We start from the raw sequence: 17136 nt of genomic DNA, 5'->3' as shown, positions 1-17136 counted from the left end.
GAACAAAAGACCTGATATGAACATCCTCCAAGAAAAGAAGTCCAATAGCAAATCTGCTCTCTAGAGCCGGGGTGTAACTTGGTGGTGGTATGTGCAAGGCCATGGTCTAATCCCCAGAAATGTTAAAAACAATAAACCTGGGCATGATGGCACACATAAAACAGCAGGAAAAGGAAAAATCACAAATTAGTTAAAGAACCACAGAACATACAACTTCTAGAAGGAACCCCAAAGATGGACTGACTCTAGCCCCCTCTGATACCAGACACTGGCATCCCCTGCAGCATGACTGAGCCACAGAACAGGGACTGGAAGAGACAGTCACCAACTGAGGCAGGAAAAGAGAATTAGGCATTTGACAAAGATTCCAAGCTGAGCACAGTGTAATCCCAGCGACTCGGGAGCCTGAGACAGGAGGATCACAAGTTCAAGGCCGGCCTCAGCAATTTAGCAAGATCCTGTCTCAAAACAAAAAATAAAATAAAAAAGGAGCTGGGGTTGTGGCTGAGTGGCAAAGCACCCCAGGATTCAATCCCCAGTACCAAAAAGAAAGAAAGAAAAAAGATTCTGACAACAGAGGTGAACTGACCGAGTCCCTGATTGCTTCTTAATTCCCAAACCCACCCAGGTGATTTGCCCTTTAGCACTTATGTTGTTGTACTGCAGAAAACAGGTGACTGCTTGTCACCACTGTGGGGAGATCCCAGAGAACCCCCACCTGGGGAGGTCCTCATAGGGCCAGGGGTTGGGAGCAGGGACACAGGTAGATGCCCTTTCCCAGCCCCATTTCTCCTTCTCCTGGCCCGCGTCTCCTGTGGAAGGGCTAGCTCGGGGCAAGGAGGGATCTCTGTCCGAGGAGAAGCTATGGCCAGGCTCTTGGAGTTGTGAACCCAAAGTCAGAGTGAGGTCATCTACCAACGAGGGATGGAGTGGAAAGATCCCATGCGGCTAGGGCAGGACCCCGTGGGGTGCCATATGCAAGACAGGCAGCAGGGCAAGTGGGCGAGAGCGGGCAGCACAAATTCACAAAGTGGATGGGGGGCCAGAGAGAAGCCAAGGACGTCACACTGACTCTTGACTCTCAGCTCCCATGTCTGAGAGGCCTGTCCAGACCCTCTTCTCTGACTCCAAGGGTCTGTAGGTGGCCTGCCACAACCTCACAACTCACCTACCACCACCACCAACAACAACACACACACACACACACACACACACAGACTTGAACAAGCTCCAGTGGGTCTGTTTTGGGGGACCAACGGCAATCTTTTTGGGAGAACAAGTTTGACAGCCCACCAGAGGACATCCATCCTCCTCTACAGCCTTCACCATCAATCTGACCATTGCCCTACCCCAGCACCCACTCACCTGAGAAAACTGTTTCTCCCGCATCTTGACCTCCTTCTCCACCAGCTGCTGCCTCCGAGCGCTCTCACTCTGCAGCCTCCGTTCCACCTGTTCCCGCCTCCGCCGCTCCTCCTCCAGGGCCTGCCTGCGCAGCTCCATCTCCCTCTCCTGTCCCCAAGGTCAGGGGTCAGTTCCCAAGGAAGCCCTCTGTGCCCCCTGCTGGTCCTCCTCAGGCCTGCAGAGGGCTACAGGAGGCCTGGGACAGTGGCCAGGGCAGAGGAGGCACCGTCCTCAAAGTTCACCTTCTCTGAAAGCCCTGCTGGCTAAGGATAAGCCCTTTAAAGTATGACTGTCCCGGCTTCCAATGCTGGTTCTGCCACCATTATTACCCTCACAGAATCATTAAACTCTCTAAGCCTCAATTGCCTCATCTGGAAAATGGGTTTAAGAATGCCTATACCTGTCAAGCACAGAGGCACACACCTCAAATCCCAGCAGTTCAGGAGGCTGAGGCAGGAGGACTCCAAATTCAAAGCCAGCCTCAGCAACTTAGCAAGGCCCTAAGCAACTTAGCGAGACCCTGTCTCAAAAAATAAAAAGGGTTGGGGATATGGCTCAGTGGTTAAGCACCCCTGGTTCAATCCCTGGTATCAAAAAAGGGGGCATGGGGTGGATTAAAGAATGCCTACTCCTAGGATTGTAATAAAAATTAAATGAGATCATGTATATAAATGTCCATCACTGATCCCAGAAGTAAAGTAGCACTCAATAAATAAATGGAGCTCTTAATACTTTATCTGAATTCCTAGAACATGGATTATTTGACAACTTTTTTTGACAGCTAGTATATTCAGTAGTCCTTCCCTAATCACTGATTTAAGGCCCTTGGAAACTTCAAATTAGTTTTTTGTGTAGTTAATATTTGTTATTGAACCTTAAACTTTATGGGGAAAAAATATGATAGGACACCAAGTTCACAAAGAACTTATATAAACCATCCCAAAAGGTATCACGGTCAATAAAACAATTCCTAAATACGGAGCATGTCTCAATACTTTATATGTCTTAAACAATGCTAAAAATTTTGCCATTTGCAATTTCTTCCTAGCTTAAAACTCAGCAGAACATCTTTCCCTCTCCATTCACCAAGAGATGCTTTGTTCTACTTTGATGTAAATAAGACTGAGAGGCACTCTATTCTGGTCTGCCATCTATATGTTTAGAGTCTTTTAAAACGAACAAACGAAAATCTCTAGCTGCTGACTCTCGCTCTCATCTCAAAAGATGAAGAGCAAAAGAAAACAAAATATTTTTTTAAAGTAAGCCAAGTGTGGTGGCTTGAGCCCACAAGTTCAATGAGATCACCTGGGCAACATAGCATGATCCACTAAAATAAATAAATAAATGAAAATAAAGATGCAGAGTGCCTGGTCAGCCTCTGCAGACATTCTGCTGAACTTCTCTCCCAGGAACAGCTTCCCTCTGCCTTTTAGTTGCCCAGGATAAACCACTAGTCCCTCTTTTCTGAATCCCAGCTCCAAGCACACATGAAGAAGATGGGACTTTTCCAGAGCTCCCCAGCCAACACCTCTGCTCTGGCTTGAACAACTGCCTCCTCTCCCATCCTGGGCCTCAACCCCCAGTTCCTGATTTTCCTAACCACCCCCAAGAGGTATGACCTGCTAGACAGAAATCAAACTTCCCATGGTTCCCAAAAATCCCACATAAGGAAGCAATCAGATTGGAAGTTCCCATTCAAGAAATGCACGCTGGACAGGGTCGCTGTGCTGCCTTCCCCATGCTGAAGAGCTGTGAGGCTACATCCTGGACAAACCTCCTGTGCCCATTTGAGGAACACAGACTTTTTAAACACTCTATTCCCAAGGGAACAATGGGCACTTAATGGGGTGAAAGGGCTTGGGACAGAGCACAGGCCCTTGGCAGGCGGAGGGCAGCTCTGGGCCCCACTGCCTTCTGCCTCTTGGCCCAAGTTAGCCTCACCCTAGACTCCATGAGCCGGCTCTTCTCTGCATGAGCTTCTTTTAGCATCTTCTCCATCTCCTCAATCTTGCCCGCGTCCAGACCACTGGCACTGGGAGGGAGAAGGAAGAGAGGCTGCATCAATGAGCCAAGGGGACATGGTGGAGGTGGTGGGCCTGGCGCGGAGGTACCTGGACATGTTGTCAGGAGAACAGGCCGAATTGCCCCCAGTGGAGATGCTGGTCTCCATGCTGTCCGAGCTCTCCAGGCTCAGTGTGTCATAAGCGTGCTCACACTCGTCCCCACGCTCCCGCCCGGCTGGCAGGTGGTGCAGGATGGAGTGGTGCATGAGTGGGGGGTAGCCCGAGGGGCCTGCCTGGAAGGGCACTGCCCCATGCAGGGCATCCCACTGGCACTGCGCCTCCGCCGCCGCTTTCTGCTTCAGCTCAGCCAGCCGCCGCCGCTGCTCCTCGATCACCTGCTGCCCTGCAGGAGAGACAGGTGAGAGTCACAGTGGGCTACCCACCCAACCAGGAGAGGAGATACTAGCATCATCACAAATCATCACAGACAGAGGGAGGAGGCGAGCAGGGACAGGTTAACACAGGGCAGCCCTCTCCCAGCACCAGCTTCCCTGAAGCCCCAACAGCTCCAGACAAGCAACCCTGCCCAGGCTTCGCTGCCCGCACAACTGGCCACAGCGCACAGTCTGGTTTCACCATCCTTTCAGCATCCCGAGCCCACACAGGGCATGAAACTTGTCCAGGTGGTACCCTGGCAGCATGATGGCCAGCTGGCTGCAGCTTACAACCAAGGCCTGATCAGGGGAACAGGACACATGCACCCACTGCCTGCCAGGGGAGGAAGGAGACACGGACGCTGTTGGAGTATCGGGTTGCCAATGCAGCCCCCTGCAACGCAGAAGCAAGAGCAAGAGCAGGACAGAAGGCACCAGAGACAAGGAGCAGAGCTGAGGGCAGCCTGGGCGAGCTAAAGGGGCAAGGCCAGCGGGCACCCAGACCAGCTCGGCCTGGGAGCCTGCCTATAGGCAGCAGGGCCCTGGGCAGGACACATCATGCTGATGCTGGGGCGGGGGTTGCCTGGCCAAAGCAATGCCCTCAGTGACCAACGCTCTACCTGCTGGGTCGTCAGTTGGGAGGGGCTCGGCAGGAAGCAACTCGACTGATGTGGGGAACCCCAGGCAGAGGGTACGGAAGAGAGACACAGGGGGTGAGAGGAGAGAGAGGCACAGACATGGGCTTTTCAAAACAACCAAAATGCAAACGAGCAACAGGGACTCCTGGGTCCCCGGAGCCAATGTCTCAGGGAACCATTCTGGAGGTCTTCCAATCCATCCCCCTGCCTCCAGACAGGGCAATGTCTAGACCTACTTAGGTCAACAAACACTTCCCTTATTGGCTGGTCTCTCTAGGAGAGAAGATGTCACAACCCCCTAGACCCTTTGTCCCCTGTTCTGGAGTCTTCTTAATATCCAGTGATGCTCTTCCTTAGGCACCTAATCAAAATCCTTTCTGCTCTTGCCCAGAACCCAGTGAAGGAAAAACAGCCTGTGAAAGGTGGGGAGGGGGGTCCCCCAGGGAGCAGTGGGGCTGGCACCATGGCCACTCACCCTTCTGCTGCAGAGCCAGTTGGCGCTTGGTCTCAATGTCCTGCAATGTGGCTGCCAGGTTGCGGGGAAGGCTGCCAGTGCCATTCTGGGTGAGCAGAGCACTCTACAGAGGGAACAGAGGGCCGTCACGGGGGCTCAGCACCCCACCTCACCCCCAAGGCCTGCATGGGTGGTCTTGGCCTCTCCCCAACATGGCAGTCTCCATTTTCCCACCACCCTGTCCTCAGACCTTTGGAGAAGGGCTACGGCCCAGAGTAGCCACGCTGAGCTGTGAGGACGAGGAGGAAGAGCCAGAAGAGGAGGGGAGGGGGCCACTGCGAGTCCGGGGCAGGGGACTGGTGGCCTCACCATCCATCTTGGAACGGTAAACCTGGAGGGAAAAGACACTGCTCTGTGACCTCGGGCTCCCCCACTGGTCACACCCCCTTGTAACCTAGGCAGGCTGTGATCTCAGGTATTGCCTGGCACCAGGCCTCTGAGACCTTCTGGCTCCAGCTAACAAGAGCTTGAGCTTCCTCAGCCAGGCCAGTAGGGAGAGGCTCTCTGCAGCTGCCAGGCCTCCTTCGCAGACCATTTATTCCAAGGCCAATCCTTGGCTCAACCCTGGGTCTGAGAAAGGAACTGTAAATTGACCCATGCAAGGAGTCCATGTCAGTCAGGCAGATCTGCCTAGGACACCAACTGGAGACCAGTGTCCTTCCAGTCCTAGCTCTGCACTAACAGGCTGTGTGACCTCAGGCCATGCACCTCTGGACTCCGGGCCTCGGCTTCCTTATCTGCAAAAGGAAGGGGCAGCTCTAGACTAAATAACTGCCAAGCTCTCTTGCAACACTAACACAGAGAATATGATCTTTGGAGTCAAGAGACCTGACTCTCTGCAACTTTCTAGCCGTGTCACCTTGGCAAGAACACTCATCTTCTCCATGCCCCAGTGTTTGATCCGTAAAATGAGAGTTAACATCATCTCAAAGGTGAAAAGTGAGAGTTAACAACACCTCAAAGGCCTGCGGGGGTAATTAAATGAATGAGAACATGTCAGAGTCTCAAGGCAGCTGGACACAGGGGAGGTACCACAGATGTTCTATGAACCAACTTCTCAAAAGGAACACGGAGCCAGATATGGATTACATATGCCAACACATGTAATCCTAGCAATTCAGGGGGCTGAGGCAGGAGGTTTGCAAGCTCAAGGCCAGCCTCAGTAACTCAGTGAGGCCCTAAGGATTTAGTGAGACCCTGTCTTGAAACATAAAAAAAGAGTTGGGAATGTGGCTCAGTGGTTAAGTGTCCCTGTGTTCAATCCCCAGGTCTCAGCCTTAGAGGTACAGTGCCTTTACTCAAGAATGAATACTGAATGGTGGAAATCTCAGGCAGGGCAGCAGGTGGTAGGGCAAAGCTTAGGGAGGAGACTGCCTATCACCCTGCCCCATGGTCACCAGCTTGCTGCAGGCTCAGGAAGGCCCTGCCCTCTGTGGCAACTCTAAGGAGGCTGGGGCATGTGTCTGGGAATGCAACTTCAGAAGGGGATGTCCCCTTCTTTTCTGTCCCCCAGCGTCACTCCTGAGAAATCAGGAGAACAAAATACTGACTGTTCTCCAAGGACACACTGGTTCTAGCTGCAACAGGCCCAAGAGTGTGGCCCCCATACTGGGAGGAAAGCTCTGGGGAGAAGCCCCTTCCACCCCCTTCCATCATGTCACCCTAGGACTTAGGAGGCTCATCCTCCAGCTGTCCTAAACACCAAGATAGCTGCCCACAGAGAGACCCTCATTGCTCTCTCAGGGCCCAGAGGCCCTCCTTGCCAGGCTGGGATGACCCACTACCCAGAATGCACTGTGTGGCCGAGGGATTAGCAGGAGGACTCAGTGTAGACAGGAGCAAGACTTGGAAGGCTAGATGGTGAGGAGGTTACCTGCAGTTGACGGGAAGCTTTGGCGGGCAGAGGCGGGGGGGAGGAGCGAGGGGAGGCTGCAGTGGGACCAGTCCCCAACCCGGCCATCAGCTCCTGGTACCACTGCTCTAAGTCTACAGCAGGGAGCAGCAGCTTCTCCATCTGAAGGGGCAAGTGGAGGGTGGGGATGAAGAGGAAGGGCCCGGACAGGAGGGGAAAGGTGATGGGAGGAAAAGGGTGCAGGGAGGAGAGGATGGGAGGGAGGATAAAGGAGGGTCAGGAGGGAGAGATGGACAAGGAGGTGAGGGAAGAAAGGAAGGGAGGGAGGGAGGGAGAAAGGAGAGCATAAAGAAAAGGAAAAGAAAAACAGTGAGATGACAGTTGGCTTTAAAAGGGCAAAGAGAAACAGGGGACAGCTCCCAGAGCACAGACCCTCACCTGCCAGCCAGCCAGCCCTCAGGCACTGTGCAAGCACTCCCCTAGGGCCAGCCCAGGGCCAAGGCCGGCAAACAAGGGTGGCACACACACAAACAGCCAGCCAGCCATGGTGGGGCAGCAAGAACACACAGACCACCGACCTTGGGTGAAGGCGTGATGGAAGCGAAGGAGGAGGGCAGCGCGGGAGGAAGGCAGGTGGCGGGAACCAGGTCCCGAGAGGCAGAGGCCCAGGGAGGCAGGCCCGGCGCGGGGGCTGGGGGTGTGGGTGAGGTGCCCCACAGCACCTTTAGCTGCTCAAGCGTCACGTACTTGGGGGAAGGCCAGATGCAGAAGGGAATATAAGAGGTTAATGGGACTGGAACCCAAGAGACGCCCTTCCCACAGGGGAGGGAAAGGGAGGAAGCACAGAGCAGAGTCCAGCCCAGGACGGCCAGAGTCCCTGGGCAGGATGCCTTCCCAGAGCAGAAGGCCCGCTCCTCTTGGGGCCATCAGGAGCTGAGAACAGCTCCCTAGGCTCAAGGGAGAAAGGGAACCAGTCTTGACCCCGCTGTGCCAATGTCCTTCTCCCTCATTGCTGAAGACAGACCCTGCTGTTCCTCCACCCCCACCCAGGCCCAAGGGGAAATGGAGGGCATCCACAAGGAGGCCCTTGGGCACAGATGGGCACACTCGGTGGCTGGTACCTCACTGTCAGGCAGGGGCTGTGTGAGCACGCTGGGGGAGGTGGCAGAAGCATAAGGGTCCAAGCGGAAGCACAGCTGGAAAACCTCTGCCAGGCTCACATACTCCTAGGATGCCCGAGGGGGCGATGGGGGGGGGGGCAGAAAAAAGGTTAACAGGGTTGAACCAGGTCTCTAGCATCCCACGTTCCATGCCAGGCACAGAGCCATCACTCCATGTCAAAACAGAGCCCAGAGCAGGAGTAGGATGCTCACGTTAGCCACCTAGGGCTTTGAGAGTGAAGAGACTTGGAGAGGCCTGACTACTGAAGGCTCCTCCTGACCTCCACTTTGGGACCAAACTGGCATTTAGTCACTGCCTCCAGAATATCCTAAAGGCCCATCCCTGAGTCCTGGCTAAGGCAGGTGAATAAGCTCAGAGAAGATCTTCCAAAAGCCCACAAGGAGCAGCACCCAGTTCCTAGAAACCCTACCCATCTTAACCGCTGAGCATCCCCAGTGGGGCACACACATGCAGCATCGAACACGGGGAACACTGTTCCCCAGGGCCCCTCACACCCCATTCACCAGGGTAGAATTGGAAAAGAGTGAGTAAGTGGAGACCCCACTAGGGCCTCAGAAGGCAACCTCTGAGAAAGAGCAACTAAAAGCCCTGGCAAGAATATGGGCCCACTGCCTAGGGTAAGTACTTGCAAAGATGTTGGCACACTTGACTGAGTTGGGGGACAAGGACAATCATACTTAGAACTTAGAACCTGAGCTCATCTATGTGCTGGAGGCACAGCAGGCACCCACAATATATGCTGGATCAAAGCATAGATTCCTTGGCCTGCCCTATGCAGGGCACCCACGCAGGATGAGCTCCACAGCCAGACTGTCCTCTGGGATAACTTAAAGGGAAAATGAGCCATAGTGTCCAGTGTATTGTGAAAACTGATGAGTGGCATGCAGAATACATGCAAATTTAATATGCAAATCAATGTTCTCATTTTGCAAAGGCTGATCAGGCACTCTGTGACGACAGAATGGCACACTCACACAAACTCCCACACTCTGCCCAGCGAAAGGATAGTCATCACACGCCCTTCAGCTGGGCCCTAGGGAGGAGCTGTAGGCAGGAGCTCAGTGGGCACGCAGACAAGGCAGCGGGCAAAGAAGAGCAGGCAGTTAGCTGCAATTACCTCTTGTGCTTTGGGGCAGAGTGGAGTGGAAGCAGACGGGGTGAAGGAGACAGAGGAGACCCCAGCCTGAGAAGACCCCGGGAATGGGCCCAGAGCCTTGGTCCCCAGCCCCATCTCTGAGGATTCGGAGATGAGCAGCTGAGCCTACAGAGAGGGTACATGGTGAGGGGCTCAGCCCAGTCAGCCCACTCAGGCCTAAACTGCTTGTGCAATGAAAGAGATAGGAAGGCTGGAGAGAGGTCGGGAAACCTATCCTAGGTGTACTTCACACACAGCATGTACAGATGGGGAAAGAACTGCTTGAGGGGCCTCAATGCCCACTTCTGAGATGAAAGCCTGTCTCCAGACTACAGCCTAGGGAACCCCAGCATCAGGACCCCTTGATCCCTACCCTGCCCCTTGAGATAAGTCCACACAGCCCGTACCCCACCAAACCCTCACATACATTCAGCCCCCAAAATGATGAGATTGATGACTCCTGAAAGCAACTAATAGGAAGCAAGTTGGTGGCCACAGAGAGCCAATCCCTCAGGGAACTCCTCAAATCTCTCCATTCAGGAAGATGTCATTGGGGTGAAGGTGGCACATGTTGCTCCAGGCCTCCCAGGACCCCTCCCTTGACCAGAAGCTAGGAGCTGACCCAACAATGTTACCTCTTTGAGGGTCGAGGTGGTCTTCGGGAAAGGCCTGCCCCCCGTGAGTGAGTGGTACCTTCTTTCCAGCACAGTCAGTTTCTCCTTTTCCTGTGAGCCCCAAGTGGCAGAGTCAGAGGAAAGAGGGAGCAAGGGTGATAGAGGGGGTACTCTGTGACCGGGGCTCCATGCTGGCAAAGGTCCACCCCAGCCCTCTGTGCTCCCTGCACTCACCCTACTCCCAAGCCCCACCCAACCCAAGGAGCTACCTTCTGCAGCAGCTGCAGGGATGCATTCTTGTCCCGGGCCAGGCGCTCCGACTCCTGCACAGCCTGGGCCCGGATCTGCCCAGCTTGACTGTCCAGGACGGCCAGGCGCTCCTAAGGAGATGGGGTGATTAGTCAGGCCCTAGGAAGATGGGGCTGAGCCCAAGGTGAGGAATGGCTGACTCTCTCCTGACCAGAGACCCCAGGCTCCAATGAAGGGAATCAACCACCTCTTCACCTTGGCCTTGACTCAACCCAGGAAGACCTGGCTGCCATGGCCAGCTCCATCTCTGCTCCTCCCTCCCTCAACCAGTGACACTGTGCCACCAGGCATTACCACCAGAACCCAGATCCCCAAATCTCCCTTCCCTCACACCATAGCCAATGGGTCCTGAAGCCTAGAGACACTGAATAGCTCCCTGCCTCATGCACCCACAGCCACCACCCAGCTGGGTCCTCTTACCAACCTCCTGCTTCCACTCTCAAATTTCTGATCTATTCTACATTGTCACAAAATGTCTTCCTAAAATGGTCTCTGGCTTTATCTGAGTTTTCTAATCTTTCTAAAAAGAATATATATTACTTGAATTCTTTTTTTTTTTTTTTTAATCCATAACTAAGGTCATACTACCTCTTTCCTCAAAATCTTACAGTGGTTTCTCATTACCCATAGGCTACAGCACAAACTCCTTACCTGGTAACCAGTCCCACCCTTTGCAGTTCCCTGCCTGCTTGGCCCTCTGTACCCCTAGCTCGGCATGCTGTATACCTAGCTCTGCGCCTCTGGACTCAGGCCTTCCTCAGTCCAGGAGGGCTGTCTGGGGTTTGTCCACTCATCCTGAGTCTCCTCATCCTCCCAGAACAAATGCTACCCCACCACAAGCCTTCCTTGATCACCAATTTCTTTGCTCCCTTCTCTGTGCTCATATGATTCCACCTCACTGCCCTTCTTATCCTATTGCTATTTGTGAATACATCTGTCTCCACCACCAGCCCCGGCTAACTATAAGATCCAAGGGCAGGACCAGTGTCTTTTCCATCTCTATAACCCCAACAGGGCTTAGCACAGTGCCTCACTCAACAATCATGTGCTGAAAGGAAATGAAAAGACACTAGTGAGGGGGAAGCATGAGGGCTAGGGACAATGGGCTGGGTTATTCCCAGGAGGGTTTTCTGGAAGAGAAGTTCTTAAAGCATCTTCAGAGCAACACATGGGAGAGGAAGGCATGACTCTCTAACCTGGAGTCAGCCCAAGTCAGTGCTGCAGCAGGCCAGGCAGTCCCTCAGCAGGAGTGCCATTTACCGAAAATCTAGTAGGAGCCAGGAACTCTGCTAAATGTTTTGCATTTGTTACCTCATTTTAATCTTATGAGGCAAGTGTTCTTATGCCCATTTCATAAGTGAAAACAGACATATTTAGGAGCAAACATCGTTTAGTTAGTAAGTGGTATAGCTAGAACCAGATCTGTTGGATTCCAAGGCCAGTACTTTCAACCGCTCTGAACCAGAGTGGACAGAGAAGCACAGAGCTCCAGGGCAGACACAGCCTGGGGTGAGACACTGGGAGCCCAGGATGAAGGTTAGGCAAGGCTCACCAGGAGGAGCATGGGGAAGAATGTGACCCCCGGGCCTCAATGGTTGAGGGCACCCAGAGGCCATGGTGGGCGTGGAGAGGAATGAAGTAGAGCCCACTACCACTGACCCCTCCCAGACTTCCTGAGCTCACATCCACTAGGGCTTCAAAGGCACAAGATCAGTTGATCTAAGGCTCTTTGCTGCACTTCCTCTAGGAGGAAAGAAAAAGAGGCTGAAGAAGTGCCAGCCCTTAGACCCTGTGGGCCACAGTACAAGAAACATGGATTGTGGACCAAGCTGGCCTGGGTTCCAACTCTAACTCTGAAATCCATAGATGGGAGGCTTTGGACAAACTTGGCTTCTGCAGGTCCTAGTTTCCTTGTCTATAAAAAGAGAATAAGAGCACCTGTGAGATGACCTAAGGACAGCAAGGAGGCCTCCTGGTAGGGTCCCTGGCACACACCCATGGGCTTGGGAAATGCCAGTTTTCTTCTTTCCTTGCATCAGCCTTACATTGGAAAGTGGATGCAGCTCTGGGAAGAAAGCATGGACTCTCTGGACTTGGGAGGTCCAGCAGCTCCACTTTTGCCACCAAACCGGCAAGTCCCCCAACTTACCACTTTTGGACACTGTTCCCCAGATCTGCATCCTTACCTTCCACACTCATTTCAGCCAGGCAAACTGCAATGCTTGTATATGGATGCACAAGCTTGAGGCTCAGCCAAGAGCATGTGAACCACCTGGGCTATCTTCTCCATTCCCTCCCCTGCCTCAGCCTAACACACACCTGCCCATCATCCTGTCACCATTTGTGCCTGGTCTGGCTGAGATCAAAAGCAGATTATCAGAGCACTAGTGCAGCAGAACCCACCAGAACACAATACTCAATCCCCTTGATTTATAGCTCAGCCATGTGGAGCCTGAACCAGAAATGGAATCTAGAAGATGCCTATCCTAGGGCCCCAGCTAGCTCTAATATTCAGATCATAGATCTCTATATGTGTCCTAGCATTACAAGGGCAAGGGCAGGACTGGGGATAGTGGTAGAGTATGTGCTTAGCATGCATGAAGGAGGGGCCCTGGGTTCAATGCCCAAAACTAAAATAAATAAATAATGACAGGAGCAAGCCTCTTCCTCTTCATCTTTCTTTTCTTCTTCTTCTTTTTCTTCTTCTTCTTCTTCTTCTTTCTCTTTTTGTGGGGGGGAGGTACTAGGGATTGAGCCCAGGGGCACTCCGCCACTGAGCTACATTCCAGCCCTTTCTATTTTTTTTTTATTTTGAGACAGGGTCTCACCAAGTTTCAAAGGCAGGTCTTGGATTTTTGATCCTCCTGCCTCGGCCTGGCCTCTAAGTGGCTGGGATTACAGGCTTGGGCCACCATCTTTTACTTCTCTGACCAATCAGTGCCCAACTCTCAAGGTGAGCCCACTCCACTTTCTACTGGAAGACTGAGGGGAGTCAGAGCTTAATTTTAGCCATCCTTTGTTGAGCACTTTCTACCATCATGTCCTGTTCTGCCTCTACATTCTAATTCTCATAGAATCTTGTTATATTTCTAATACTACAGACAGGGAAATGAGGCCTCAAAAGTGAAGTTAACTCTCATTACATCACCAACTTCGATTTTAACGCAGGTTACTGGCCTCCAGCCCCCTTCCCCACGGGCCGCCCTTAGCAGGAGTGGACGGGACACACCTTCCTCTGGGCGACACTGCGCAGCAGCTCGGCCTTGCTCCGCAGCAGCCCCTGGCCCGCCAACTCGCGCTCCTCCTCCACGCGGCTCTCGCGCTCCAGCTGCTGGAACTCCAAGTCTTCAAAGAGCTTTGTCTCCGTCTCCAGGGCCTCTGCCTCCTTCAACGACAGCGACATCGGGAATTGGGTGGTGCTCACAACGCCACTCTGGGCCAGGAAGGCCAGGCCACAGAGGTGTGGGTTTGGGGGGCTGCACCCGGGAAAACTGGGGAAGGCACCTGCCCCCACCCAACTCCCTCTGCTCTTGTTCGGCTGTGCGCCTTTAGCGGGCATCACAGCCTGGAGCTCTGATCCCCCCAACCTTGCCGGTCCCCTCCAAGCCACAGCACAGACCCTGGTGTCCGGCAGGTACTGCAGGGGCCAGACGGTCCCGTCCCACTGCTCTCCTCTCTTCTGTCTGGGCGGTGGCCCGCGGGGGCCGGGGGAGGGGGCTGGTGGAACTGACCCTTCTCAGCTGCTCCTGTAACTGTTCCCGCACTGACTCGGGGCAGTTATCGAGCTGCGTCTGGAGCTCGGCGTAGAGCGCCTGGCGGGCCTCCAGGTGCCTCCGTCCCGCGGCCAGCTCCGCCCTCTCCTGGTCGGCGGGAGGGGAGGGAGGCGGGGCACAGGGGAGAGAGAACACACACTCCTCAACTCCGGCCCGGCGGGGGAGGGGCGCGGGCGCAGCGCGAGACCGCGGGCGGGGCAAGAAATCAAAGAGAAGGAAGAAGAGGGCAGAAAGGGAAAGTGAACAGGGTGGAGGTAGAGGGAGACAGGCCAGAAGCAAAGGTGTAAAACAGGGCTCAGTGGCGCAGGGGACAGTGTAAGACAGGCACAGGTGTAGGGCAGGGTGGAAATTTTGGTCCCTTGGAGTTCCTTGAACTAGGAATGTCTGGGTAGGTATTAAGGTAGGTAAGGCCTTCTGTTGCCTCTCCAAACCAGTCAAGGTCAAAGTTGATTCTACCTGGTGAAGCAGAGCCTCAAGCTTCACGCGCTGCCCAGAGACCAAAATTTAACCCAGGGAGAAAGAGGAGTGATGAGTTAAATCCAGGGGCTGGGGAGGATGTTAGAGCTACAGCAATGCAGCAAGGGGACCCCAGCCCAACACCCTGGCTGCCCTGCAGAGCTGGGTGGGGTGCCAGCTCTGCAGGCTGAATTTCAGCAGGGATGAGGGTTACAATTAGTTCGGCCGTTGCCATGGTAATAGGAGCCCCAGGAGTGAGTACAGAGAGGAGGTGGATGGCTCTGTCTGGGCGAGATGACACTCTGAGGGCGGCAAGGGGGACGAGGGGAGGAGTTGGTGAGTCACCCCTCTAAAGGACAGGCAAAGGAGAAACTGTGATTACTGATACCAAAGCCAAAGTGGGGCCATGGGCTGAGGGCTGTAAAGGGAAAACAAATGAACCTTTTCCACCACCACCATCACTACCACCATCACCAACAGCACCTTCACTGCCACAACCTCAAACAGCTGGGCCCAGAGAGAAGGCAAAGCCCAGGCCTCCAAGCAATCTCAAGTCAATGAGAAGTGAGGACAGGCAGGTTCCTCATGAAATGTTGAGCTTCATCCCTGAGAGTAAGCCCCTACACTGCACTCCACCACTCACCCCGCCTCTTCCCTCCACACCACCCACCCGCCTACCCATCTCCAAAAGAAGGCCCTGATCAGAAGCTCCTGGGGTCCAGGCACTTCCACATTCTTGGACCCTGCCTTTAAAATAACCTGTGTTCTAGATGGCCTCTAGGGGGGTGGGGGAAGGATGGGAGAGGCTACCCCTTCTTCTGATTGGGGTATGTGGATTTGGGAAAACTAGGTGGGGAGCCACTGAGTTGACACAGAGGTCCTGTCCAATCCCTCCAAGGCCATGCCCACAACTGGACCTCCTTACCCCTCATCTCCAGAGGGCAGGTGGTTGAAGGAGTACAGCCTGCCTCCCCCTGCTCTGCAGGAAGCTGCTAACTGTCCAGTGGGAGGGGCTGTTCAGGCTGAGCAGTTCTTGAGCCAACCATCCCCCCACCACCACCACCTTTAATAGCCCTTCTGCCAATGCCCCATAGAGAAAAGTTTAGCTGCTGTGCCCTCCTGCGACTTCCTTTCTGATCAAAACCATAAGATCCCACATCAAGAAAAGAAGGAGACAATATTAGAAGGGAGAGGTCAGGACACGAGGCACCTGTGGAGTTAGTGCACAAGCAGGCGTGGCTCAGCCCTGCCTGGGTGGCCTGGCAGTTAGGGGCATGCGGAGAGCCCAGGACAGTGATTAGACAGGGCGTTAGTGCAGGCCTGGTTGACAAGCATGGAGTTAATTTGGCACAGAATTTGGGAGTGTGGTTTTGGGGGCCAGAGCCAAAGCTCAAAAAAAAAAAAAAAAAGAATTTTTAAGACTTTCAAAATTGAGGGCAAGAGGAAGATACTCTCAAAAAATCCAAAGGGAAAATTTAATTCTTGGAAAAATACTGTCAAATCCAGAAATAGATGACCCCTCTCCACTTCAGAGCTTTTGGCACGTTGTTGGGCATCTTGGACATGCTGGAATGGCCCCTGTGGGATGGAGCGGCCCCTGCAGGCTGGCACGAAATCTGAAAGGGGCAGGGGCAGGAGCTGGGACCATCTGAGATGGGAGGGTGCGGATTCTGAAGACTTGGGAAGCAGAGGCCTGTGGACCATCTCCCAAAGACCACAACCTAAGCATCTGAGGCATGCTGGAGGAAAGTGTCCTCCAGATGGCGGGACCCAAACTTGAATCACCTCCCAGCACAAGTCCCTCCAGCTGTACTCACTGCCCAAGAAGGGGCCCTGGCACTTCCTAAAAGGGCCATGAAGGGCCCAGAATGGCAGGAACCCAGGCACCCAGAGGTAGCACAGAGACCCAGACAGAGAAGACCACAAACACCAGCCCAGCCCCAGGCAGCATCCTTCAAGCTGGTACTTTCCAGAGAGGACTAGGCCCCTGGCCCTCGAGGACCACAGAAACCACCTGGTATGCAGGGTGGATCATAAGGTGAGGGGTTCAGGGCCCCAGGGAAGGCATTTCTCCTTCTCTCCTGGGTCACTGGTTCCTAGCACCAAGCTGGACCAGGTGTGGATTACCTTGTCTCTCTCCTTCTGGATGCCAGTCTCCAAGGCCACCAGCTTCTCCTGTAGTTGGTCCACTGCCTTTTGCTCCTTCTGCAGCAGTGCCCGCTCTGCTTCCCTCTCCCCCTGCAGCAGCGCCCTCTCCATTTCGGCCTGGAGGTAGATACCAAGATCCCTATTAAAACAGTGAACTCGGGCCCCTATTAGGGGCCTGTACCCTACCAGCCAGCTCACCTCTCTGGCCGCTTCTTGTAGCTGCTGCTCTAGCTCCTTCACGTGGACCTTGAGCTGCTCCACACGCCCCAACACCTGAGCCCGCTCCTCTTCTAGGGCTAGCAGCTCTCCTTGGAGCTTGGTGCTAGGTGCATCTTCATGCTGGAGGGGAGGGCAGCAATCAGCCAAGGATGCCCAGTGCCTTCCAAGATAACAGATTAAGAGACCAAACCACATATTCTTCAGGGCACTTAGAAAGAGTGGTTGAACTGAGACAGGAGGCTACCCGCCTGCCTGCCAGGGAAGCCATAAAAGCTCAGCCTCAGGGAATAAAGATTTACCAGAGTGCCAGGCCTGGGTGGGGCCCCAAGGAAAGGCAGGTGAAAAGCCTATTAATAACTCGGGAAAGTCAACACCACCTCTATTCTTTTCCTCGCCTCCTCATTTCTACACCTCTGATCTCTGGTCTCTTCCCAAACAATGCTTTCATTACTTCC

At 53.9% G+C, this 17136-nt stretch overlaps 1 protein-coding gene across 13 annotated transcripts in view; it reads right to left on the bottom strand.

Annotated features, from left to right (window-relative positions):
• The window catches only part of Phldb1 (pleckstrin homology like domain family B member 1), a 46770-nt gene that overhangs the window by 7237 nt on the left and 22397 nt on the right, over positions 1-17136 (bottom strand). For 5 of the 13 annotated variants that reach the window (XM_071616755.1, XM_071616756.1, XM_071616753.1 and 2 more), the window contains 13 exons: positions 16661-16801; positions 16442-16579; positions 13817-13945; positions 13315-13470; positions 10046-10156; positions 9798-9887; positions 6867-7007; positions 5184-5324; positions 4955-5057; positions 4462-4506; positions 3516-3810; positions 3346-3436; positions 1366-1512 (listed from right to left, as the gene is read on the bottom strand). In XM_071616755.1, the coding sequence (XP_071472856.1) occupies positions 1366-1512; positions 3346-3436; positions 3516-3810; positions 4462-4506; positions 4955-5057; positions 5184-5324; positions 6867-7007; positions 9798-9887; positions 10046-10156; positions 13315-13470; positions 13817-13945; positions 16442-16579; positions 16661-16801 (1728 nt within the window). The other 8 variants (XM_071616754.1, XM_071616758.1, XM_071616757.1 and 5 more) reach the window with 8 other exon arrangements.

This window comes from Marmota flaviventris, chromosome 9 (genome assembly GCF_047511675.1).
Source record: "Marmota flaviventris isolate mMarFla1 chromosome 9, mMarFla1.hap1, whole genome shotgun sequence".
NCBI classification, from domain to species: domain Eukaryota; kingdom Metazoa; phylum Chordata; class Mammalia; order Rodentia; family Sciuridae; genus Marmota; species Marmota flaviventris.
The sequence above is the reverse complement of the archived record's forward strand: the minus strand, read 5'-3'. Positions and strand labels throughout refer to the sequence as shown.